Below are 27,557 nucleotides of genomic sequence, written 5' to 3' on the forward strand. Positions count from 1 at the left end.
TGATCCAAGCTAGGAACGGGGTAATGTCTAAGCATTACCATCGAATTTGGAAAAAGTAAGTGTCTTGGTGTGAATCCAAAAAGTTTCCTAAGGTGGAGTTTCAACTGGGACATTTTCTCCTCTTTCTGCAAGCAGGTGTTGGCCTACACTTGGGCTCCATCAAGGTACAGATTTTGGCCTTGTCTATTTTCTTCCAGAAACAATTGGCTGCTATCCCTGAGGTTCAGATTTTCTTGAAAGGAGTTCTGCACATCCAACCACCCTTTGTGCCTCCTATGGCACCTTGGGATCTTAATGTGGTGCTGTAGTTCCTGCAATTGGATTGCTTCGAACCTTTACAGGAGGTGGACGTAAAGTTTCTTACTTGGAAGGCGATTCCTTACTTGGCCTTGGCTTCTACCAGACGTGTGTCAGAATTGGGGGCATTGTCGCACAAGAGCCCCTGCTTGATTTCACATGAGGATAGAGCTGAGCTCAGAACGCGTCAGCAATTTCTCCCTGAGGTTGTGCCGGCTTTTCATATCAACCAACCTATTGTGGTGCCAGTGGCTACTGACACCTCAATTACCTCAAAGTCCTTGGATGTCGTGCGGGCTTTTGAAAATCTATGTGAAGAGAACTACTCGTCACAGGAAGTCGTACGCACTATTTGTACTTTATGATCCCAATAAGATTGGGTATCCTGCTTCTAAGCAGACAATTTCACGCTGGATCAGGCTTACTATCCAGCATGCTTATTCCACGGCAGGATTGCCAATTCCAAAATCTGTTCAGGCGCACTCTACCCGTAAAGTGGGTTCTTCCAGGGCAGCTGCCCAGGGTGTCTCGGCTATTCAGCTTTGCCGAGCAGCTACATGGTCACGTTTGCTAAGTTTTACAAGTTCTATACTTTGGCCTCTGAGGACCTCAAGTTTGGTCAATCAGTTCTGCAGGAACCTCAGCACTCTCCCTCCTGTACTGGGAGCTTTGGTATATCCCCATGGTACTAAATGGATCCCAGCATCCTCTACAGACTACGAGAAAAGGATTTACCGGTAGGTAATTAAAATCATATTTTCTCTAACGTCCTAGTGGATGCTGGGGACTCCGTAAGGACCATGGGGAATAGACGGGCTCCGCAGGAGACATGGGCACTTTAAGAAATAATTTAGATTCTGGTGTGCTCTGGCTCCTCCCTCTATGTCCCTCCTCCAGACCTCAGTTAGAATCTGTGCCCGGACGAGCTGGGTGCTGTTTAGTGAGCTCTCCTGAGCTTGCTATAAGAAAGTATTTTGTTAGGTTTTTTTTTATTTTCAGAGAGCTTCTGCTGGCAACAGACTCCCTGCATCGTGGGACTGAGGGGAGAGAAGCAGCCCTACTCTCTGAAGCTAGGTCCTGCTTCTTAGGCTACTGGACACCATTAGCTCCAAAGGGATCGTGCACAGGCTCTCACCCTCGTCGTCCGATCCCGGAGCCGCGCCACCGTCCTTCTAGCAGAGCCGGAAGACAGAAGCCGGGTGAAAGAAGCAAGAAGACTTAGAAATCGGCGGCAGAAGACTCCAATCTTCACTGAGGTAGCGCACAGCACTGCAGCTGTGCGCCATTGCTCCCACACTAAACCCACATACTCCGGTCACTGTAAGGGTGCAGGGCGCAGGGGGAGGGGGGGGCGCCCTGGGCAGCAATTAGAGACCTCTTTGGCAAAAGTTTGCATATATACAGTTGGGCACTGTATATATGTATGGGCCCCCGCCAAAAATTGTACATGAAAGCGGGACAGAAGCCCGCCATCGAGGGGCGGGGCTTCTTCCTCAGCACTCACCAGCGCCATGTTTTTTCTCCACAGCACCGCTGAGAAGAACTTCCCCAGCCTCTCCCCTGCAGTTACACGGTAGAAGAGGGTAAAAAGAGAGGAGGGGGGTGGGCACATAATTAGGCGCAAAAATCAATATAAACAGCAGCTACTGGGTTAACATTAAGTTACTGTGTTATTCCTGGGTTAATAGCGCTGGGGTGTGTGCTGGCATACTCTCTCTCTGTCTCTCCAAAGGGCCTTATGGGGGAATTGTCTTCAGATGAGCATTCCCTGAGTGTGTGGTGTGTCGATACGTGTGTGTCGACATGTCTGAGGTAAAAGGTTCCCCTAAGGAGGAGATGGAGCAAATATGTGTGTGTGTGTGTGTGTGAGAGGGTGTCTCCGTCGACAACGCCGACACCTGTTTGGATATGTGTAATTAAGTGCTAAGGTGAATTTATTGCACAAAAGATTAGAGAACAGACAGGAATTCTACCCATGTCTGTCCCTATGTCGCCGAGACCTTCAGAGTCTCTCAATGCTCACTATCCAAAATAATAAACACTGATATCGACACGGAGTCTGACTCCAGTGTCGACTATGATAATGCAAAGTTACAGCCAAAATGGCAGAAAAGTATTCAATATATGATTATTGTAATAAAAGATGATTTGCATATCACTGATGACTCATCTGTCCCTGACACAAGGGTACACATGTTAAGGGGAAGAATGCTGAGGTAAATTTCCCTCCTCTCATGATGAAAAAGAGCGGGAATCTCCAGACAAGATATATATAGAGATATATAGAGATATATATATATATATATATATATATATATATATATATATATATAGAGAGATATATATATAGAGATATATATATATAGAGATATATATATTAAAGATGCTGTCTTAAGAGATATATATATATATATATTATATATATATATATATATGAAACATGCCCAAAGAGACATGAGTCTACTGGGTCCTAGGGTCAAAGCTATGTCGATTTCTGCTTGACGTGTCCTGTAGAATATGCAATGGACAGATGATGCCGACTTAAGAGGCATATGGAAGGCTGAGGATTGTGTGGAGAAGGGTTCTCGGACCTGGTCTCCACAGCTATAGCTGGTAATTCTGATTTTTTTGCCTTATATCCTGCACAGCCTAGGAAAGCACGACATTATCAAATGCAGCCTTTCGAACAAAGAAACAAGAAAGTCCAAGGTGTGTCCTTTCTTGCCAGAGGCGGATGCAGAGGAAAGAAGCTGCACAACACAGCTAGTTCACAGGAACAGAAGTCCTCCCGGCCTCTACAAAATCCACCGCATGTCGCTGGGGCTCCACAGGCAGAGCTAGGCCCGGTGGGGGCACGCCACAAGTGGGTTCACTCCCTGTTAGATCCCTGGGCAATAGATATTGTGTCTCAGGGATACAAGCTGGACTTTGAGGAGATGCCCCCTCACCGACGGCCGTGCCGCCTTCCCCCCACGAGAGGGAAACAGTGTTAACTGCAATTTACAAATTGTATCTTCAACAGGTGGAGGTCAAGGTTCCCCTCATTCAACAAGGAGGGGGTTATTATTCGACCATGTTGTAGTCCAGAAACCAGACGGTTCGGTCACTCATATTGAATTTAAAATCCCTGAACACATACCTGAAAAGGTTCAAGTTGGAATCGCTAAGAGCGGTCATTGTAAGCCTAAAAGGGGGAGATTTTATGGTGACTCTGGACATAAAGGATGCATACCTTCATGTCCCCATTTATCCACCTCATCAGGCGTACCTCAGAAATGCGGTACAGGATTGTCATTACCAATTTCAGACGTTGCCGTTTGGTCTCTTCACGGCCCCGAGAATATTCACCAAGGTAATGGCGAAAAGGATGGTGCTCCTGCAGAAGGAAGGTGTCACTATTATCACGTACTTGGACGATCTCCTCATAAAAGCGAGATCAAGAGAGCAGTTGCTGAACAGCGTATCACTTTCTCTGGAAGTGTAACGGCAACACGGCTGGATTCTCTATATTTCAAAGTCGTAGTTGGTTCCTACAGCTCATCTGCCTCTCCTAGGCATGATCCTAGACACAGACCAGAAAAGGGTTTATCTCCCGATTGAGAGAGCTCAGGAGCTCATGACACTGGTCAGGAATCTATTAAAACCAAAACAGGTGTCAGTGCATCACTGCACTCGACTCCTGGGAAGGATGGTGGCATCATACGAGGCCATTCCCTTCGGCAGGTTCCATGCGAAGACCTTCCAATGGGACTTACTGGACAAGTGGTCCGGATCACTTCTTTAGATGCATTGGTTAATCACCCTATCCCCCAGGGCCAGGGTGTCTCTGCTGTGGTGGCTGCAGAGTGCTCACCTTCTCGAAGGTCGCAGATTCGGCATTCAGGACTGGGTCCTGGTGACCACGGATGCAAGCCTCCGAGGGTGGGGGGCAGTCACACAGGGAAGAAATTTCCAAGGGCTGTGGTCAAGTCAGGAGACTTGCCTTCACATCAACATCCTGGAACTAAGGGCCATATACAACGCCCTACGTCAAGCGGAGTCCCTGCTTCGCGACCAACCGGTTCTGATTCAGTCAGACAACATCACCGCAGTGGCTCATGTAAACCGCCATGGCGGCACAAGGAGCAGGGTGGCGATGGTAGAAGCCACCAGAATTCTTCGCTGGGTGGAGAATCATGTAAGCGCACTGTCAGCAGTGTTCATTCCGGGAGTGGACAACTGGGAAGCAGACTTCGTAAGCAGACATGACCTACACCCGGGAGAGTGGGGACTTCATCAGGAAGTCTTCGCACAGATTGCAAGTCGGTGGGGACTGCCACAGGTAGACATGATGGCGTCCCGCCTCAACAAAAAGCTACAGAGGTATTGCACCGGGTCAAGAGACCCTCAGGCAGTAGCGGTAGACGCCCTAGTGACACCGTGGGTGTTCCGGTCAGTCTATGTATTTCCTCCTCTTCCTCTCATACCCAAGGTGTCGGGGATAATAAGAAGAAAAGGAGTGAGAACAATCCTCATTGTTCCAGATTGGCCACGACGGACCTGGTATCCAGATCTGCAGGAAATGCTCACAGAGGATCCGTGGCCTCTTCCTCTAAGACAGGACCTGTTGCAACAGGGGCCCTGTCTGTTCCAAGATTCTAGCAGAAAAAGGCATTCCGGTTGAGGTTATTCCTACGCTGATAAAGGCTAGGAAGGAAGTAACAGCAAAACATTATCACCGTATATGGCGAAAATATGTTTCTTGGTGTGAGACCAAGAATGCTCCTACGGAAGAATTCCATCTGGGCCGTTTCCTTCACTTCCTACAAACTGGAGTGAATTTGGGCCTTAAATTAGGCTCCATTAAGGTCCAGATTTCGGCCCTATACATTTTCTTTCAAAAAGAATTGGCTTCTCTCCCAGAAGTTCAGACTTTTGTAAAGGGAGTGAACATGGTGTTAAGTTTCCTAAAGTCACACTGGTTTGAACCACTTAAAACGGTAGAGCGGAAATATCTCACGTGGAAGGTGGTCATGTTATTAGCCCTAGCTTCGGCTAGGCGAGTGTCAGAATTAGCAGCTTTGTCACATAAAAGCCCCTATCTGGTTTTCCATGTGGATAGAGGAGAATTGCGGACCCGTCCACAATTTCTGCCAAGGGTGGTATCATCTTTTCATATGAACCAACCTATTGTGGTGCCTGTAGCTACACGTGACTTGGAGGATTCCGAGTCCCTTGATGTGGTCAGGGCTTTGAAAATGTATGTAGCCAGAACGGCTAGAGTCCAGAAAACAGAGGCACTATTTATCCTGTATGCAGCCAACAAGCTTGGTGACCCTGCTTCAAAGCAGACTATTGCTCGCTGGATCTGTAACACGATTCAGCAGGCGCATTCTAGGGCAGGATTGCCATTACCTAAATCGGTCAGGGCCCATTCCACTAGGAAAGTGGGCTCTTCTTGGGCGGCTGTCCAAGGGGTCTCGGCACTACAGCTGTGTCGAGCTGCTACTTGGTCGGGTTCAAACACTTTTGCAAAATTCTATAAGTTTGATACCCTGGCTGAGGAGGACCTCATGTTTGCTCAATCGGTGCTGCAGAGTCATCCGCACTCTCCCGCCTGTTTGGGAGCTTTGGTATAATCCCCATGGTCCTTACGGAGTCCCCAGCATCCTCTAGGATGTTAGAGAAAATAAGATTTTAAACCTACCAGTAAATCTTTTTCTTGTAGTCCGTAGAGGATGCTAGGCGCCCGTCCCAAGTGCGGACTACTTCTGCGAGACTTGTATATAGTTATTGCTTCAATAAGGGTTATGTTATAGTTGCATCGGTGCTGAACTGATGCTATGTTGTTTTTCATACTGTTAACTGGGTTGTTGTCACAAGTTATACGGTGTGATTGGTGTGGCTGGTATGAGTCTTGCCCTGGATTAACAAAATCCTTTCCTCGTACTGTCCGTCTCCTCTGGGCACAGTTTCTCTAACTGAGGTCTGGAAGAGGGGCATAGAGGGAGGAGCCAGTGCACACCCAGAACTAAATTCTTTCTTAAAGTGCCCATGTCTCCTGCGAAGCCCGTCTATTGCTCATAAAAAAGATTTACCGGTATGTTTAAAATCTTATTTTTCTGTGATTAGAAAAACGACTGCTGTACGGCAGCGTCTTCCAATAGGACTTTTATCACATCCCTGATAGCAAGTATAAGGCGCTCAATACCCTGTTCAGAAGGTGAGTCCTCTGTAATAGGATACCATTCCTCCCCCTCCTCCTGTACCTCATCCTCAGTTTCTGAGAGTAGATCAGGCAGCCCACGCTTATGTGGCCCTGAACTAGGGAGGGGGGGGGTTGTTTATTATCTGCCCTTGCAGCTAGGTCTGCTACATCCTGCTGCAGTTGTTGTGTCTTTTGCTTATTAGCAGTGAGCTGGGATGACATGTCTGTCATCATGGTTTTTATGGCACTGAGCCAGGATGGCTCCTGACCCTCCCCCTCCAGTCTAACTAACTTGGGAGGATTGGCTGCATTGTTCACATGAGAGGGAACCAACCGCAGAGGGAGAGAATCTGGTGTGACATACACTGCATAATTGGTGTTTTACCATGTTTACAGTAGACAAACACACACACACACACACACACACACACACACACACACACACACACACACAGATAAGTATATTGAAAAGCAAGCCTTCCCAGATTGGTATGTGAGAAGGAGACACAGAGAGAGAGGAACAGCACACCCAGGCCCAGCAGACCCAGTGAGACTGCAGGCTGTCTGTATCACAGTATAACACCGTAGTCTTTACTTTTCAGGACACTATAGTGTGTATAATAGCGGTTCTCCACCTTATTTACACCCCTGTCCCAGTTTCCTGCGTATCCTGAGTGTCTGCAGGAGCTGTGTGTACTTGCTGCTGCAGCTGTAATTAGAGGAAAGCACCAAAACGCCCCTGGTCCCGCTCTGAGGAAGCTCCACCCGCTGTAATGGCGCCGGAGCTCCACAGATATTTATACTGACAAATGTCCCCTAACAGGTGTAAAACGTAACATGAATCCCTGTTTCCACCACCGCTGCCAGTGTACACAGGGGGGCTATAGCGGATCCCTCCATAGAGCGTCCGTATGCCGCCCCTGTAAACGCGCCGCACCAAGAACCGAGGGACCCCCTTGTGGGTCCCCCGGTTTGTACTCACCACTCTTCTCACCTCCCGGCATTGCTAGGGGTGTGCGGCGTGCTGTGATTGCGTTTGGTAAGGCGCAATGCCCTGCGGTACCAACAACCTCTCAGGACGGTGGTCCTGCAGCGGGGAAGCTGTTCTGATGCCTGAAGAGACCGGAACCCCCCCCCCCCCCCCCTAACTCCCTCAGTGCAGGTATACTGTTATACTGTCGCTCCCACACAGCATACCGACAACAACAACGTTTAAAATAAACTGAAGAAAATCCTCTGGAGCTGCAGAGTGGCATCCTCTCCTGAGGGCACATATTTCTAAACTGCCTGTATGAGGGGGCATAGAGGGGAGGAGCCAGCACACACAGTGGAAGAAATGTAAAGTGCACCGGCTCCTTTGGACCACATCTATACCCCATTGTACTAAGTCACCAGTATACCTTATGGATATTAGAGAAAAAGGAGTGGTTTATATATAGGACCGGCGTATGCTAATACAGACACTCTCATTGAATACCTGGCATGTAATACCATAGGCTGAGGTACTGCTAGCACACAGTATGGCTGCTGGTGACACAGAGTGACATGATGTGAGGGGGAGAGCAGGAGTATAATAGGGGCTGATGGCTCCTGATGTATGAGATACACCAGAGAGTGTGGGGAGGAGACTGGTCAGATCTCAGGGCTGGTAACACACAGTGACATGATGTGAGGGGGAGAGCAGGAATATAATAGGGGCTGATGGCTCCTGATGTATGAGATACACCAGAGAGTGTGGGGAGGAGACTGGTCAGGTCTCTGGGCTGGTGACACACAGTGACATGATGTAAGGGGGAGAGCAGGAGTATAATAGGGGCTGATGGCTCCTGATGTATGAGATACACCAGAGAGTGTGGGGAGGAGACTGGTCAGATCTCTGGGCTGGTAACACACAGTGACATGATGTGAGGGGGAGAGCAGGAGTATAATAGGGGCTGATGGCTCCTGATGTATGAGATACACCAGAGAGTGTGAGGAGGAGACTGGTCAGGTCTCTGGGCTGGTGACACACAGTGACATGATGTAAGGGGGAGAGCAGGAGTATAATAGGGGCTGATGGCTCCTGATGTATGAGATACACCAGAGAGTGTGGGGAGGAGACTGGTCAGATCTCTGGGCTGGTAACACACAGTGACATGATGTGAGGGGGAGAGCAGGAGTATAATAGGGGCTGATGGCTCCTGATGTATGAGATACACCAGAGAGTGTGGGGAGGAGACTGGTCAGATCTCTGGGCTGGTAACACACAGTGACATGATGTGAGGGGGAGAGCAGGAGTATAATAGGGGCTGATGGCTCCTGATGTATGAGATACACCAGAGAGTGTGGGGAGGAGACTGGTCAGATCTCTGGGCTGGTAACACACAGTGACATGATGTGAGGGGGAGAGCAGGAGTATAATAGGGGCTGATGGCTCCTGATGTATGAGATACACCAGAGAGTGTGGGGAGGAGACTGGTCAGATATCTGGGTTGGTAACACAGAGTGGCATGATGTGTATGAAAGAGCAGGAGTATAATAGGGGCTGATGGCTCCTGATGTATGAGATACACCAGAGAGTGTGGGGAGGAGACTGGTCAGATCTCTGGGCTGGTGACACACAGTGACATGATGTGAGGGGGGAGCAGGAGTATAATAGGTGCTGATGGCTCCTGATGTTTGAGATACACCAGAGAGTGTGGGGAGGAGACTGGTCAGATATCTGGGCTGGTAACACACAGTGGCATGATGTGAAGGAAAGAGCAGGAGTATAATAGGGGCTGATGGCTCCTGATCTACGAGATACACCAGAGAGTGTGGGGAGGAGACTGGTCATATCTCTGGGCTGGTAACACACAGTGACATGATGTGAGGGGGGAGCAGGAGAATAATAGGGGCTGATGGGTCCTGTTGTATGAGATGCACCAGAGAGTGTGGGGAGGAGACTGGTCATATCTCTGGGCTGGTAACACACAGTGACATGATGTGAGGGGGGTGCAGGAGAATAATAGGGGCTGATGTCTCCTGATGTATGAGATACACCAGAGAGTGTGGGGAGGAGACTGGTCAGATCTCTGGGCTGGTAACACACAGTGACATGATGTGAGGGGGAGAGCAGGAGTATAATAGGGGCTGATGGCTCCCGACTCTCCCTGAGAACATACATATTCCTCATTAGTTTGTACTGACTGAGCAAGGAGAATGTGACTCTTCTGTAATAAGTGTTTATTACTCACCTGTGCTGATAACTGTAGGAATTTCCTCCTCCTTACACTGCTGATCACCCCTCACATACGTCTCTTCTTCTTCCTCTGTATCTTCTGCCTTTATAACAGTTAGATACGTCTCTTCTCCCTCTATATCTTCTGTTTTAATATCAGACAGACGTTGTACCTACAAAAAGCAAAAAAATTAGATTTTACCGTTGTTAAATCTATCTGCGAGGTACACTGTGTTCCACAGGGAATAACATTGGTGTGTAGAGTATGATCTTGATCCGAGCCACCAACAGGATAAAAGCTTTGACCGTTCCCAGAATGCATAGTGCCGCCTCCTCTATAACCCCGCCTCCGTGCACAGGAGTTCCGTTTTTGTTAACCAGTCCAATGCAGTAGCAGGTAAAAGAGACAACAATCATTAGTAACCACATACAAGACACTCTCACGACAGGAGAAGGTGTCAGCAGCTAATGCCATACCAACCAAAAGAAGCCAAGTGCGTCAGGGTGGGCGCCCTGTGGAACCCAGTGTACCTCGCAGAAAGATTTAACAACTGTAAGTTCTTACCATAAATCTTGTTTTCGGCTGCGGGATACACTGGGTTCCACAGGGAACAACATCGGGGATGTCCTAAAGCAGTTCCTCATGGGAGGGGATGCACTGTAGCGGGCACAAGAACCCGTCGTCCAAAGGAAGCATCCTGGGAGGCGGAAGTATCGAAGGCATAGAACCTTATGAACGTGTTCACTGAGGACCAAGTAGCCACCTTGCACAATTGTTCAAGGGTCGCACCACGGCGGGCCGCCCAAGAAGGTCCAACAGATAGAGTAGAATGGGCATTGATAGTCGCAGGAGCTGGACCACCAGCCTGTACATAAGCATGCGCAATCACCATTCTAATCCATCTGGCCAAGGTCCGCTTGTGAGCAGGACAGCCACATTTGTGAAAACCAAACAGTACAAAGAGAGAATCAGACTTCCGAATGGAGGCAGTTCTCTTCACATAGATACGTACCAAATTCAAAGACCGCTCTTTGGAAGACAATTTAGGAGAGGCAAAGGCCGGAACCACAATCTCATGATTAAGTTGGAAAGAAGAAACCACCTTAGGTAGGTACCCGGGACGTGTTCTATGAACCGCCCGCTCACGGTGAAAAATCAGATATGGAGACCTACAAGACAAGGCACCCAAATCCGACACCCATCTAGCAGAGGCAATAGCCAGCAAAAAACAGAGACCCTTGTAATGCCTCCAGAACCACCGACAAGTCCCAAGAAGCCACAGGCGGGACGTAAGGAGGTTGAATCTGCAACACACCCTGAGTGAATGTATGATCAGGTAGAGTCGCAATTTTCCTCTGCAACCAAACCGACAAGGCAGAAATATGAACCTTGATGGAGGCCAGACGAAGGCCTAAGTCCAGGCCCTGTTGTAGAAAGGCCAAAAGTTTGGCCGTACTAAATTGGTAAGCATCATGATTGTTAGTGGTGCACCAAGCAAAGTAATTCCAGACCCTATGATAAACCAGAGCAGAAGCCAGTTTCCAGGCCTTCAACATAGTTTGAATGACCGCCTCAGAAAATCCTTTGGCCCTCAGAATGGAAGCTCCAAGAGCCACGCCGTCAAAGCTAACCGGGCCAAATCCTGTTATACACAGGGGCCCTGAACGAGGAGATCTGGGCACTGTGGAAGAAGAAGGGGACGCTCTATCAATAGACCCTGAAGGTCTGAGGACCAATGCCGTCTGGGCCACGCTGGAGCGATCAGAAGTAGGATTCCTCCTTCTTGCTTGAACTTCCTTATTACTCTGGGCAGGAGTGACAACGGAGGGAACACGTGTTGCAGACGAAAGTTCCATGGAATTGCCAGTGCATCCACGAACGCTGCTTGAGGATCCCTTGTCCTTGTTCTGAAGACCGGAAAATTGTGATTGTGTCGAGATGCCATCAGGTCCACATCTGGAAGGCCCCATTTGTCCACGAGGAGTTGAAATACTTCTGGATGGAGGCTCCACTCTCCGGCGTGCAGCCGTTGAAGTCTTCATTTTTCACTTAAAAAAGCTCATCTGAGGACTGCTGGAGCAGCCCGTCTGTTGTATGCCTGCACTGCATGGCACCAACTACAAAACTGAGCTCCTGTGCACAGAGGCGGGGTTATAGAGCAGGCGGAGCTATGCACTCTGGGAACAGTCACAACTTTTAGCCTGTTGGTGCCTCGGATCAAGATCCTACTCTACACCCCAACGTTACTCCCTGTGGAACCCAGTGTACCCTGCAGCAGAAAAAAAAACCACAACACTATAATGACATTTGCATACATTCAGATTAAACTGAGGTGAAACAGTATAATATCAGTGTATAAAACACACAGCTCCTCTACAGATTATATAGTGACAGTCACTTTGGTATATTGGGGAGAACTTAAATCCCACCTACCTGATCCTCCTGTGGGATCCTGTGATTCTCCTCTGTACAATCCTGGGAATACAGAGGACGGGGACATCTCTCTGGGGTATCTCTGTTACTGGGTCCACCTGTAGGAGACACACAGAGACTGAGTACAGTGTATATATGTGATTATCAGGCCCCATACCTGCTCTCCCCTGTACAATACATGACAGTCTCCTCTTACCCAGTAATGTGAGGGGCCGGTTATTCTCCATCATCACGTCCTTGTACAGACCCCTGTGTTCCTCTATATACTCCCCCTCCTGCATGGAGACATAGACAGTGACATCCTGACACCTTATAGGAACCTGACACACACAGTGATACAGTCATCACCCAGACACATCCCCTGGTGTAACTGTATAATGCCCCATTCCCAGCAGTCACCTCTCCAGTCATCACCCAGACACCCCCCCTGGTGTTACTGTATAATGCCCCATTCCCAGCAGTCACCTCTCCAGTCATCACCCAGACACATCCCCTGGTGTTACTGTATAATGTCCCATTCCCAGCAGTCACCTCTCCAGTCATCACCCAGACACATCCCCTGGTGTTACTGTATAATGTCCCATTCCCAGCAGTCACCTCTCCAGACATCACCCAGACACGCCCCCCGATGTTACTGTATAATGCCCCATTCCCAGCAGTCACCTCTCCAGTCATCACCCAGACACGTCACCTGGTGTTACTGTATAATGTCCCAATCCCAGCAGTCACCTCTCCAGTCATCACCCAGACACGTCCCCCGGTGTTACTGTATAATGTCCCATTCCCAGCAGTCACCACCCAGACACATCCCCTGGCGTTACTGTATAATGTCCCATTCCCAGCAGTCACCTCTCCAGTCATCACCCATACACATCCCCTGGTGTTACTGTATAATGTCCCATTCCCAGCAGTCACCTCTCCAGTCATCACCCAGACACATCACCTGGTGTTACTGTATAATGCCCCATTCCCAGCAGTCACCTCTCCAGTCATCACCCAGACACGTCCCCCGGTGTTACTGTATAATGTCCCATTCCCAGCAGTCACCACCCAGACACATCCCCTGGCGTTACTGTATAATGTCCCATTCCCAGCAGTTACCTCTCCGGTCATCACCCGTACACATCCCCCGGTGTTACTGTATAATGTCCCATTCCCAGCAGTCACCACCCAGACACATCTCCTGGTGTTACTGTATAATGTCCCATTCCCAGCAGTTACCTCTCCGGTCATCACCCGTACACATCCCCTGGTGTTACTGTATAATGTCCCATTCCCAGCAGTCACCTGTCCAGTCATCACCCAGACACATCCCCTGGTGTTACTGTATAATGTCCCATTCCCAGCAGTCACCTCTCCAGTCATCACCCGGACACATCCCCTGGTGTTACTGTATAATGTCCCATTCCCAGCAGTCACCTCTCCAGTCATCACCCGTACACATCCCCTGGTGTTACTGTATAATGTCCCATTCCCAGCAGTCACCTGTCCAGTCATCACCCAGACACATCCCCTGGTGTTACTGTATAATGTCCCATTCCCAGCAGTCACCTTTCCAGTCATCACCCGTACACATCCCCTGGCGTTACTGTATAATTACCCATTTCCAGCAGTCACCACCCAGACACATCCCTGGCGTTACTATATAATGCCCCATTTCCAGCAGTCACCATCCAGACACATCCCCTGGCGTTACTGTATAATGCCCCATTCCCAGCAGTCACCTCTCCAGTCACCACCCAGACACATCCCCTGGTGTTACTGTATAATGCTCCATTCCCAGCAGTCACCTCTCCAGTCATCACCCAGACACATCCCCTGGTGTTACTGTATAATGCTCCATTCCCAGCAGTCACCTCTCCAGTCATCACCCAGACACGTCCCCCGGTGTTACTGTATAATGTCCCATTCCCAGCAGTCACCACCCAGACACATCCCCTGGCGTTACTGTATAATGCCCCATTCCCAGCAGTCACCTCTCCAGTCACCACCCTGACAAGTCCCCCGGTGTTACTGTATAGTGACCCATTCCCAGCAGTCACCTCTCCGGTCATCACCCAGACACGTCCCCTGGTGTTACTGTATAATGTCCCATTCCCAGCAATCACCTCTCCGGTCATCACCCAGACACGTCCCCTGGTGTTACTGTATAATGTCCCATTCCCAGCAGTCACCTCTCCAGTCATCACCCAGACACATCCCCTGGCGTTACTGTATAATGTCCCATTCCCAGCAGTCACCACCCAGACACATCCCCTGGTGTTACTGTATAATGCCCCATACCCAGCAGTCACCTCTCCAGTCACCACCCAGACACATCCCCTGGCGTTACTGTATAATGTCCCATTCCCAGCAGTCACCACCCAGACACATCCCCTGGTGTTACTGTATAATGTCCCATTCCCAGCAGTTACCTCTCCAGTCATCACCCAGACACGTCCCCTGGTGTTACTGTATAATGTCCCATTCCCAGCAGTCACCTCTACAGTCATCACCCAGATACATCCCAGATGTTCCTGTATAATGTCCCATTCCCAGCAGTCACCTCTCCAGTCATCACCCAGACACATCCCCTGGCGTTACTGTATAATGCCCCATTCCCAGCAGTCACCTCTCCACTCACCACCCAGACACATCCCCTGGTGTTACTGTATAATGCTCCATTCCCAGCAGTCACCTCTCCAGTCATCACCCAGACACATCCCCTGGTGTTACTGTATAATGCTCCATTCCCAGCAGTCACCTCTCCAGTCATTACCCGTACACATCCCCTGGCGTTACGGTATAATGTCCCATTCCCAGCAGTCACCACCCAGACACATCCCCTGGCGTTACTGTATAATGCCCCATTCCCAGCAGTCACCTCTCCAGTCACCACCCAGACACGTCCCCCGGTGTTACTGTATAGTGACCCATTCCCAGCAGTCACCTCTCCGGTCATCACCCAGACACGTCCCCTGGTGTTACTGTATAATGTCCCATTCCCAGCAATCACCTCTCCGGTCAACACCCAGACACGTCCCCTGGTGTTACTGTATAATGTCCCATTCCCAGCAGTCACCTCTCCAGTCATCACCCAGACACATCCCCTGGCGTTACTGTATAATGTCCCATTCCCAGCAGTCACCACCCAGACACATCCCCTGGTGTTACTGTATAATGCCCCATACCCTGCCGTCACCTCTCCAGTCACCACCCAGACACATCCCCTGGCGTTACTGTATAATGTCCCATTCCCAGCAGTCACCACCCAGACACATCCCCTGGTGTTACTGTATAATGTCCCATTCCCAGCAGTCACCTCTCCAGTCATCACCCAGACACGTCCCCTGGTGTTACTGTATAATGTCCCATTCCCAGCAGTCACCTCTACAGTCATCACCCAGATACATCCCAGATGTTCCTGTATAATGTCCCATTCCCAGCAGTCACCTCTCCAGTCATCACCCAGACACGTCCCCTGGTGTTACTGTATAATGTCCCATTCCCAGCAGTCACCTCTACAGTCATCACCCAGATACATCCCAGATGTTCCTGTATAATGTCCCATTCCCAGCAGTCCCCTCTCCGGTCATCACCCGTACACATTCCCTTGCGTTACTGTATAATGTCCCATTCCCAGCAGTCCCCTCTGCGGTCATCACCCGTACACATCCCCTGGCGTTACTGTATAATTACCCATTTCCAGCAGTCACCATCCAGACACATCCCCTGGTGTTACTGTATAATGCCCCATTCCCAGCAGTCACCTCTCCAGTCACCACCCAGACACGTCCCCCGGTGTTACTGTATAGTGACCCATTCCCAGCAGTCACCTCTCCGGTCATCACCCAGACACGTCCCCTGCTGTTACTGTATAATGCCCCATTCCCAGCAATCACCTCTCCGGTCATCACCCTTACACGTCCCCCTGTGTTACTGTATAATGTCCCATTCCCAGCAGTCACCTCTCCGCTCGTCACCCAGACACGTCCCCTGGTGTTACTGTATAATGTCCCATTCCCAGCAGTCACCTCTCCAGTCATCACCCAGACACATCCCCTGGTGTTACTGTAAAATGTCCCATTCCCAGCAGTCACCTCTCCAGTCATCATCCAGACACATCTCCCGGTGTTACTGTATAATGTCCCATTCCCAGCAGTCACCTCTCCAGTCATCACCTAGACACATCCCCTGGTGTTACTGTATAATGTCCCATTCCCAGCAGTCACCTCTCCAGTCATCACCCAGACACATCCCCTGGTGTTACTGTATAATGTCCCATTCCCAGCAGTCACCTCTCCAGTCATCACCCAGACACATCCCCTGGTGTTACTGTAAAATGTCCCATTCCCAGCAGTCACCTCTCCAGTCATCATCCAGACACATCTCCCGGTGTTACTGTATAATGTCCCATTCCCAGCAGTCACCTCTCCAGTCATCATCCAGACACATCTCCCGGTGTTACTGTATAATGTCCCATTCCCAGCAGTCACCTCTCCAGTCATCACCCAGACACATCCCCTGGTGTTACTGTATAATGTCCCATTCCCAGCAGTCACCTCTCCAGTCATCACCCAGACACTTTCCCTGGTGTTACTGTATAATGTCCCATTCCCAGCAGTCACCTCTCCAGTCATCACCCAGACATGTCCCCTGGTGTTACTGTATAATGTCCCATTCCCAGCAGTCACCTCTCCAGTCATCACCCAGACACATCCCCTGGTGTTACTGTAAAATGTCCCATTCCCAGCAGTCACCTCTCCAGTCATCATCCAGACACATCTCCCGGTGTTACTGTATAATGTCCCATTCCCAGCAGTCATCACCCAGACATGTCCCCTGGTGTTACTGTATAATGTCCCATTCCCAGCAGTCCTAGTGTCATCACTGATATCTTTGGTAATTACACACACAGACATGGATATGCCCGTCTTACCCCAGCAGGTGACAAACAGGAAGGCAGGGGGCAGCAGGGGAGGGGGTATGGGAGGCAGGGGGCAGCAGGGGAGGGTGGTATGGGAGGCAGGGGGCAGCAGGGGAGGGGGGTATGGGAGGCCGGGGCAGCAGGAGTGGGTGGTATGGGAGGCAGCAGGGTATAGGGGGCAGCAGAGGAGGGGGGTATGGCAGGAAGGGAGCAGCAGGGCAGGGGGTATAGGGGGCAGCACGGGGAGGTATGGGAGGCTGGGGCAAAAGAGGAGGGAGGGGAGGGCGGTATGGGAGGCAGGGAGCAGCAGGAGTGGGGGGTATGGGAGGCAGGCAGGGAACAGCAGGGCAGAGGGGTATGGGAGGCCAGAGCAGCAGGGGATGGGGGGTATGGGAGGCAGAGGGCAGCAGGGGAGGGGGGTATGGGAGGCAGGGGGCAGCAGAGGAGGGGGGTATGGGAGGCAGGCAGGGGAGGGCGGTATGGGAGGTAGGGGGCAGCAGGGGAGGGGGTATGGGAGGCAGGCAGGGGAGGGGGTATGGGAAGCAGGGGGCAGCTGGAGAGGTGGTATGGGAGGCAGTAGGGTATAGGGGGCAGCAGGGGAGGGGGGTATGGCAGGCAGGGGGCAGCAGGGGAGGGGGTTATGGAAGGCTGGGGCAACTGTGGTGGCAGGGAGCAACAGGGCGGTATGGGAGGCCAGAGCAGCAGGGGAGGGGGGTATGGGAGGCAGGGAGCAGCAGGGTAGGGAGGTATGGGAGGCAGGCAAGGGGCAGCAGGGCATGGGAGGCAGGCAGGGGGCAGCAGGGGAAGAGGGTATGGGAGGAAGGGGCAGAAGGAGAGGGGGGTATGGAAGGCAGCAGGGGAGGGGGGTTTGTGAGGGAGGCAGGGGGCAGCAGGGGAGGTGGATATGACAGGCAGGGAGCAGTAGGTGGGTATGGGAGGCAGCAGGGTATAGGGGGCAGAAGGGGAGGGGGTAAGGCAGGCAAGGCAGGGTGTATAGGGGCAGCAGGGGAGCGGGGTATGGGAGGCTGGGGCAACAGGGCAGGGGGGTATGGGAGGCAGGCAGGGGAGGGGGTATGGGAGGCAGGCAGGGGGCAGCAGGGGAGCGGGGTATGGGAGGCAGGGGCAGAATGAGATGGGGGTATGGGAGGCAGGGGGGCAGCAGGGCAGGGGGGTATGGGAGGCAGGGGGCAGCAGGATATGGCAGGCAGGGAGCAGCAGGGCAGGGAGGTATGGGAGGCTGGGACAACTGTGGCGACAGGGAGCAGCAGGGCAGGGGGGTATGGGAGGCAGGAGAAGCAGGGGAGGGGGGTATGGGAGGCAGGGAGCAGCAGGACAGGGGGGTATGGGAGGAAGGGGCAGAAGGAGAGGGGAGTATGGGAGGCAGCAGGGGAGGGGGGTTTGTGAGGAAGGGGGCAGCAGGGGAGGTGGGTATGACAGGCAGGGAGCAGTAGATGGGTATGGGAGGCAGCAGGGTATAGGGGGCAGAAGGGGAGGGGGTAAGGCAGGCAGGGCGTATAGGGGCAGCAGGGGAGGGGGGTATGGGAGGCTGGGGCAACAGGGGAGGCAGGGAGCAGCAGGGCAGGGGGGTATGGGAGGCAGGCAGGGGAGGGGGTATGGGAGGCAGGCAGGGGAGCGGGGTATGGGAGGCAGGGGCAGAAGGAGATGGGGGTATGGGAGGCAGGGGCAGCAGGGTAGGGGGGTATAAGGGGCAGCAGGGCAGGGGGGTTTGGGAGGCAGGGGGCAGCAGGGGATGGGGATATGGCAGGCAGGGAGCAGCAGGGCAGGGAGGTATGGGAGGCTGGGACAACTGTGGCGGCAGGGAGCAGTAGGGCAGGGGGTATGGGAGGCAGGAGAAGCAGGGGAGGGGGGTATGGGAGGCAGGGAGCAGCAGGACAGGGGGGTATGGGAGGCAGGCAGGGGGGCAGCAGGGGATGGGGGGTATGGGAGGCAGAGGGCAGCAGGGGAGGGGGTATGGGAGGCAGGGAGCAGTAGGGCAGGGGGGTATGGGAGGCAGGCAGGGGGCAGCAGGGCAGGGGAGGAGGGTATGGGAGGAAGGGGCAGAAGGAGAGGGGGGTATGGGAGGCAGCAAGGGAGGGGGGTTTGTAGGCAGGTGGCAGCAGGGGAGGTGGGTATGACAGGCAGGGAGCAGTAGGTGAGTATGGGAGGCAGCAAGGTATAGGGGGCAGAAGGGGAGGGGGGTAAGGCAGGCAGGGCAGGGTGTATAGGGTGCAGCAGGGGAGGGGGGTATGGAAGGCTGGGGCAACAGGGGAGGCAGGGAGCAGCAGGGCAGGGGGGTATGGGAGGCAGGCAGGGGAGGGGGTATGGGAGGCAGGCAGGGGGCAGTAGGGGAGCGGGGTATGGGAGGCAGGGGCAGAATGAGATGGGGGTATGGGAGGCAGGGAGCAGCAGGGCAGGGGGGTATGGGAGGCAGGGGGCAGCAGGGGAGGCAGGGAGCAGCAGGGCAGGGAGGTATGGGAGGCTGGGACAACTGTGGCGGCAGGGAGCAGCAGGGCAGGGGGGTATGGGAGGCCGGAGAAGCAGGGGAGGGGGGTATGGGAGGCAGGGAGCAGCAGGACAGGGGGCTATGGGAGGAAGGGGCAGAAGGAGAGGGGGGTATGGGAGGCAGCAGGGGAGGGGGGTTTGTGAGGAAGGGGGCAGCAGGGGAGGTGGGTATGACAGGCAGGGAGCAGTAGATGGGTATGGGAGGCAGCAGGGTATAGGGGGCAGAAGGGGAGGGGGTAAGGCAGGCAGGGCGTATAGGGGCAGCAGGGGAGGGGGGTATGGGAGGCTGGGGCAACAGGGGAGGCAGGGAGCAGCAGGGCAGGGGGGTATGGGAGGCAGGCAGGGGAGGGGGTATGGGAGGCAGGCAGGGGACAGCAGGGGAGGGGGGTATGGGAGGCAGGGGCAGCAGGGTAGGGGGGTATAAGGGGCAGCAGGGCAGGGGGGTTTGGGAGGCAGGGGGCAGCAGGGGAGGGGGATATGGCAGGCAGGGAGCAGCAGGGCAGGGAGGTATGGGCGGCAGGGAGCAGTAGGGCAGGGGGGTATGGGAGGCAGGAGAAGCAGGGGAGGGGGGTATGGGAGGCAGGGAGCAGCAGGACAGGGGGTATGGGAGGCAGGGGATGGGGGGTATGGGAGGCAGAGGGCAGCAGGGGAGGTGGTATGGGAGGCAGGGGGCAGCAGGGCAGGGGGGTATGGGAGGCAGGGGGCAGCAGATGAGGGGGATATGGGAGGCAGGCAGGGGAGGGGGTATGGGAGGCAGGGGGCAGCAGGGGAGGGGGGTATGGGAGGCAGGCAGGGGAGGGGGTATGGGAAGCAGGGGGCAGCAGGAGAGATGGCATGGGAGGCAGCAGGGTATAGGGGGCAGCAGGGGAGGGGGTATGGCAGGCAGGGAGCAGCAGGGGAGGGGGTATAGGGGGCAGCAGGAGAGGGGTTTATGGGAGGCTGGGGCAACTGTGGTGGCAGGGAGCAACAGGGCGGTATGGAAGGCAGGGAGCAGCAGGGTATGGGAGGCAGGCAGGGGGCAGCAGGGCATAGGAGGCAGGCAGGGGATGAGGGTATGGGAGGAAGGGGCAGAAGGAGAGGGGGGTATGGGAGGCAGCAGGGGCGGGGGGTTTGTGAGGCAGGGGGCAGCAGGGGAGGTGGATATGACAGGCAGGGAGCAGTAGGTGGGTATGGGAGGCAGTAAGGTATAGGGGGCAGAAGGGGAAGGGGGTAAGACAGGCAGGGCAGGGTTTATAGGGTGCAGCAGGGGAGGGGGGTATGGGAGGCTGGGGCAACAGGGGAGGCAGGGAGCAGCAGGGCAGGGAGGTATGGGATGCAGGCAGGGGAGGGGGTATGGGAGGCAGGCAGGGGAGGGGGGTATGGGAGGCAGGGGGCAGCAGGGCAGGGGGTATAAGGGGCAGCAGGGCAGAGGGGTATGGGAGGCAGGGGGCAGCAGGGGAGGGGGATATGGCAGGCAGGGAGCAGCAGGGCAGGGGGGTATGGGAGGCTGGGACAACTGTGGCGGCAGGGAGCAGCAGGGCAGGGGGGTATGGGAGGCAGGAGCAGCAGGGGAGGGGGGTATGGGAGGCAGGCAGGGGAGGGGGTACGGGAGGCAGGCAGGGGAGCAGGGTATGGGAGGCAGGGGCAGAAGGAGATGGGGGTATGGGAGGCAGGGGGGTTTAAGGGGCAGCAGGGGAGGGGGGTATGGGAGGCAGGAGCAGCAGGGGAGGGGGGTATGGGAGGCAGGGAGCAGCAGGACAGGGGGGTATGGGAGGCAGGCAGGGGGCAGCAGGGGAGGTGGGTAGGGGAGGCAGTCAGGGGGCAGGAGGGTATGGGAAGCAGACAGGGGACAGCAGGGCAGGGGGGTATGGGAGGCAGGAGCAGCAGGGGAGGGGGGTATGGGAGGCAGGCAGTGGAGAGGGTATGGGAGGCAGGGGGCAGCAGAAGAGGGTGTATGGGAGGCAGGGGGCAGCAGGGGAGGGGGGTATGGGATGCAGGAGGCAGCAGGGGAGGGGGTATGGGAGGCCGGCAGAGAAAGCAGGAGAGGGTGGTATGGGAGGCAGGCAAGGGGCAGCAGGGTATTGGGTGCCGCAGGGCAGGGGGTATGGAAGGCAGCAGGGGAGGGGGGTAAGGGAGGCAGGCAGGGGGTAGCAGGGGAGGGGGTATGGCAGGCAGGGAGCAGCAGGGGAGGGGGTATGGGAGGCTGGGGTAGCAGGGGAGGTGGTTATGGGAGGCAGGCAGGGGAGGGGGTTATGGGAGGCAGGCAGGGGGCAGCAAGGGAGGGGGGTATGGGAGGAAGATGAGGGGGTATGGGAGGCAGGCAGGGAGCAGCAGGGCAAGGGAGTATGGGAGGCAGGGGGCAGCAGGGGAGGTGGGTATGGGAGGCAGGCAGGGGGCAGCAGGGGAGGTGGGTATGGGAGGCAGCAGGGGAGGGGGGTATGGGAAGCAGGGGGAAGCAGGGGATGGGGGTATGGGAGGCAGGCAGAGGAGAGGGTTATGGGAGGCAGGCAGGGGGCAGCAGGGGAGGGGGGTATGGGAGGCAGGGGAGGGGGGTATGGGAGGCAGGGGGCAGCAGGGGAGGGGGTATGGGAGGCAGGGGGCAGCAGGGGAGAGGGGTATGGGAGGCAGCAGGGGAGGGGGGTATGGAAGGCAGGGGGCAGCAGGGTAGGGGGTATGGGAGGCAGGGGAGGGGGGTATGGGAGGCAGGGGGCAGCAGGGGAGGGGGGTATGGGAGGCAGCAGGGGAGGTGGGTATGGGAGGCAGCAGGGGAGGGGGGTATGGGAGGCAGGCAGAGGAGGGGGGTATGTGAGGCAGGCAGGGGGCAGCAGGGGGGGGGTATGGGAGGCAGGGAGCAGCAGGGGAGGGGGTATGGGAGGCTGGGGCAGCAGGGCAGGGGGTTATGGGAGGCAGGCAGCGGGCAGCAAGGGAGGGGGGTATGGGAGGCAGGCAGGGGGCAGCAAGGGAGGGGGGTATGGTAGGCAGGGGGCAGGAGGAAGAGTCAGGAGAGGAGGGGGGTATGGGAGGCAGGTGGCAGCAGAGGAGGGGGGTATGGGAGGCAGGGGGCAGCAGGGGAGGGGGGTATGAGAGGCAGGGGGCAGCAGGGGAGGGGGGTATGAGAGGCAGGGGGCAGCAGGGGAGCGGGGTATGGGAGGCAGGGGGCAGCAGGGGAGGGGGGTATGGGAGGCAGGGGGCAGCAGGAGAGGGGGGTATGGGAAGCAGGGGAGGGGGGATGGGAGACGGGGCAGCAGGGGAGGGGGGTATGGGGGGCAGGGGGTAGCAGGGTAGGGGGGTATGGGAGGCAGGGGGTAGCAGGGTAGGGGGGTATGGGAGGCAGGGGGTAGCAGGGTAGGGGGGTATGGGGGGCAGGGAGAAGAGACAGGAGGGGGGGGGGGATGTTACCAGGGACAGTATTTCGGGGTCAGCGCCTAACTCATCGCATGGGATCAGCCACCAGCCCCGCCCACTCTCTCATAGGCTGCAGCAACCCGTCACTCAGCCAGCCCCGCCCCTGCCTCTAGCTATTGGTCGCAGGGTCCAATCACTCATTCACATTTCCCCCGCCCATTGCTCGCAGCCCCGCCCACTCTCCTTCCCATACACGTCACGATGAGTGACGGGACTTTCCGACCAATGGCGTGTAGAGTGGGCGGGGCTGGATGATGAGTGACGGGACGCTGCGCCTTATGACCGGGAGGGTGGGCGGGACTGCTCCTGGTTGCTTAGTGACTGCGGCTGTCCCTACCCATAATCCTATGCGCTATGCAAACGGTGGGCCGGAAACAGTGCCCCGCCTCTTCCTGTACACAGAGCTCCGCCTTCGGTCTCCTCCAGGTAATGGCCGCCGCCCCCTCTCCTGCCGGGCAGGGTGTATGTGCTGCAGTGTGTGGTGCATGGAGAGTATATTACCCGTGTCATACACACACACAGCGCTGCTCACACTGCTGTCACTGCTCATACAGGGTGTTACACATAGGGGGCGCTATATACACATAGGGGGGCGGTATACACACATAGGGGGCAGTATATACACATAGGGGGGCGGTATACACACATAGGGGGCGGTATATACACATAGGGGGCCGGTATACACACATAGGGGGCAGTATATACACATAGGAGGCGGTATATACACATAGGGGACAGTATACACACATTGGGGGCTGTATACACACATTGGGTGCGGGCTGTATGCACACATAGGGGGCGGTTTACACACATTGTGGGCTGTATACACATATAGGGGGCGGTATACACACATAGGGGGCGGTATACACACATAGGGGGCGGTATACACACATAGGGGGCGGTATACACACATTGGGGGCGGTATACACATATAGGGGGTCGGTATACACACATAAAGGGCGCTATACACACATTGGGGGCTGTATACACACATTGGGGGCTGTATACACACATAGGGGGAGGTATACACACATAGGGGGCGGTATACACACAGGGGGGCGGTATACACACAGGAGGGCGGGATACACACATAGGGGGCGGTATACACACATAGGGGGCGGTATACACACAGGAGGGCGGGATACACACATAGGGGGCGGTATACACACAGGGGGAGAGGTATACACACATAGGGGGCGGTATACACACAGGAGGGCGGGATACACACATAGGGGGCGGGATACACACATAGGGGGCGGTATACACACATAGGGGGCGCTATACACACATAGGGGGCAGTATATACACATAGGAGGCGGTATATACACATAGGGGACAGTATACACACATTGGGGGCTGTATACACACATTGGGTGCGGGCAGTATACACACATAGGGGGCGGTATACACACATTGGGGGCTGTATGCACACATAGGGGGCGGTTTACACACATTGTGGGCTGTATACACATATAGGGGGCGGTATACACATATAGGGGGCGGTATACACACATAGGGGGCGGTATACACACATTGGGGGCGGTATACACATATAGGGGGTCGGTATACACACATAAAGGGCGCTATACACACATTGGGGGCTGTATACACACATTGGGGGCTGTATACACACATTGGGGGCTGTATACACACATTGGGGGCTGTATACACACATAGGGGGAGGTATACACACATAGGGGGCGGTATACACACATAGGGGGGCGGTATACACACAGGAGGGCGGGATACACACATAGGGGGCGGTATACACACATAGGGGGCGGTATACACACAGGAGGGCGGGATACACACATAGGGGGCGGTATACACACATAGGGGGCGGTATACACACAGGAGGGCGGGATACACACATAGGGGGCGGTATACACACATAGGGGGCGGTATACACACATAGGGGGCGGTATACACACATAGGGGGTGGTATACACACATAGGGGGGCGGTATACACCCAGGAGGGCGGTATGCAGACATAGGGGGCGGTATACACGCATAGGGGGCGGTATACACGCATAGGGGGCGGTATACATACATAGGGGGGCGGTATACACACATAGGGGGCAGTATAGACACATAGGGGGGCAGTATACACTCAGGAGGGCGGTATACACACATATGGAGCGGTATACACACCCTGTCTCCCATAACCCTCCCTCCTGCTGCCCCCTGCCTACCTCCCATACCCCCCTCTTATGCTGCCCCCACTCTCCCATACCCCTCCCTCCCCTGCTGCCCCCTGCCGGCCTCCCATACTCCTCTCCCCTGCTGCCCCCTGCCTGCCTCCCATACCCCCCTACCCTGCTGCCCCCTGCCTGTCCCCTTCTATCCCCCTCACCTGCCGCCCCCTACTTGTCCTCTGCTATCTCCCTCCCCTGCTGCCCCTGCCTACCTCCCATACCCCCCTCCTATGCTGCCCTCATTCTCCCATACCCCCCTCCCCTGCTGCCCCCTGTCTGCTTCTCATACTCCCCTCCCCTGCTGCCCCATGCCTGTCTCCCATACCCCCCTTCCCTGCTGCCCCCTGCCAGCCTCCCAAAACTCTCTCCCTTGCTTCCCCATGCCTGCCTCCCATAGCCTCTCCCCTGCTGCTCCCTTCCTGTCCCCTTCTATCCACCTCACCTGCCGCCCCCTCTCTGTCCCGTTCTGTCCCCCTCATCTGCCGCCCCCCTGCCTGTCCCCTTCTATCCCCCTCACCTGCCGCCCCCTGCCTGTCCCCTTCTATCCCCCTCACCTGCCGCCCCCTGCCTGTCCCCTTCTATCCCCCTCACCTGCCGCCCCCTGCCTGTCCCCTTCTATCCCCCTCACCTGCCGCCCCCTGCCTGTCCCCTTCTATCCCCCTCACCTGCCGCCCCCTGCCTGTCACCTTCTATCCCCCTCACCTGCCCCCCCCCCTGCCTGTCCCCTTCTATCCCCCTCACCTGCCTATCCCCTTCTATCCCCCTCACCTGCCGCCCCCTGCCTGTCCCCTTCTATCCTCCTCACCTGCCGCCCCTGCCTGTCCCTTTCTATCCCCCTCACCTGCCGTCCCCTGCCTGTCCCCTTCTATCCCCCTCACCTGCCGCCCCCTGCCTGTCCCCTTCTATCCCCTTCACCTGCCGCCCCCTGCCTGTCCTTCTATCTCCCTCACCTGCCGCCCCCTGCCTGTCCTCTTCTATCCCCCTCACCTGCCGCCCCCTGCCTGTCCCCTTCTACCTCCCTCACCTGCCGCCCCCTGCCTGTCCCTTTCTATCCCCCTCACCTGCCGCCCCCTGCCTGTCCCCTTCTATCCCCCTCACCTGCCGCCCCCTGCCTGTCCCCTTCTATCCCCTTCACCTGCCGCCCCCTGCCTGTCCCCTTCTATCCCCCTCACCTGCCGCCCCCTGCCTGTCCCCTTCTATCCCCCTCACCTGCCGCCCCCTGCCTGTCCTCTTCTATCCCCCTCACCTGCCGCCCCCTGCCTGTCCCCTTCTATCCCCTTCACCTGCCGCCCCCTGCCTGTCCTTCTATCTCCCTCACCTGCCGCCCCCTGCCTGTCCTCTTCTATCCCCCTCACCTGCTTCCCCCTCCCTGTCCCCTTCTAACCCCTCACCTGCCGCCCCCTGCCTGTCCCCTTCTATCCCCCTCACCTGCCGCCCCCTGCCTGTCCCCTTCTATCCCCCTCACCTGCCGCCCCCTGCCTGTCCCCTTCTATCCCCCTCACCTGCCGCCCCCTGCCTGTCCCCTTCTATCCCCTTCACCTGCCGCCCCCTGCCTATCCCCTTCTATCCCCCTCACCTGCCGCCCCCTGCCTGTCCCCTTCTATCCCCCTCACCTGTCGCGCCCTGCCTGTCCTCTTCTATCCCCCTCACCTGCCGCCCCCTGCCTGTCCTTCTATCTCCCTCACCTGCCGCCCCCTGCCTGTCCCCTTCTATCCCCCTCACCTGTCGCCCCCTGCCTGTCCCCTTCTATCCCCTTCACCTGCCGCCCCCTGCCTGTCCCCTTCTATCCCCCTCACCTGCCGCCCCCTGCCTGTCCCTTTCTATCCCCCTCACCTGCCGCCCCCTGCCTGTCCCCTTCTATCCCCTTCACCTGCCGCCCCCTGCATGTCCCCTTCTATCCTCCTCACCTGCCGCCCCCTGCCTGTCCCCTTCTATCCCCCTCACCTGCCGCCCCCTGCCTGTCCCCTTCTATCCCCCTCACCTGCCGCCCCCTGCCTGTCCTCTTCTATCCCCCTCACCTTCTGCCCCCTGCCTGTCCTCTTCTATCCCCTCACCTGCCACCCCCTGCCTGTCCCCTTCTATCCCCTTCACCTGCCGCCCCCTGCCTGTCCCCTTCTATCCTCCTCACCTGCCACCCCCTGCCTGTCCTCTTCTATCCCCCTCACCTCCCGCCCCCTGCCTGTCCCCTTCTATCCCCCTCACCTGCCGCCCCCTGCCTGTCCCCTTCTATCCTTCTCACCTGCCGCCCCCTGCCTGTCCCCTTCTATCCCCCTCACCTGCCGCCCCCTGCCTGTCCCCTTCTATCCCTCTCACCTGCCGCCCCCTGCCTGTCCTCTTCTATCCCCCTCACCTGCCGCCCCCTGCCTGTCCCCTTCTATCCTTCTCACCTGCCGCCCCCTGCCTGTCCCCTTCTATCCCCCTCACCTGCCGCCCCCTGCCTGTCCCCTTCTAT

At 55.8% G+C, this 27,557-nt stretch overlaps 1 protein-coding gene across 2 annotated transcripts in view; it reads right to left on the reverse strand.

Annotated features, from left to right (window-relative positions):
* LOC134990249 (oocyte zinc finger protein XlCOF6.1-like) overlaps positions 1-22,991 on the reverse strand; it is a 36,208-nt gene extending 13,217 nt beyond the window's left edge. For both annotated transcript variants that reach the window (XM_063950666.1, XM_063950665.1), the window contains exons 1-4: positions 22,904-22,991; positions 12,314-12,392; positions 12,118-12,215; positions 9,700-9,856 (exon numbers count right to left, since the gene is read on the reverse strand). In XM_063950666.1, the coding sequence (XP_063806736.1) occupies positions 9,700-9,856; positions 12,118-12,215; positions 12,314-12,347 (289 nt within the window). In that variant the 5' untranslated portion in view covers positions 12,348-12,392; positions 22,904-22,991. The remainder of the gene's footprint in view (positions 1-9,699; positions 9,857-12,117; positions 12,216-12,313; positions 12,393-22,903) is intronic.
* Between the last annotated feature and the right edge of the window lie 4,566 nt (positions 22,992-27,557).

This window comes from Pseudophryne corroboree, unplaced genomic scaffold (genome assembly GCF_028390025.1).
Source record: "Pseudophryne corroboree isolate aPseCor3 unplaced genomic scaffold, aPseCor3.hap2 scaffold_1151, whole genome shotgun sequence".
Lineage (NCBI taxonomy): Eukaryota > Metazoa > Chordata > Amphibia > Anura > Myobatrachidae > Pseudophryne > Pseudophryne corroboree.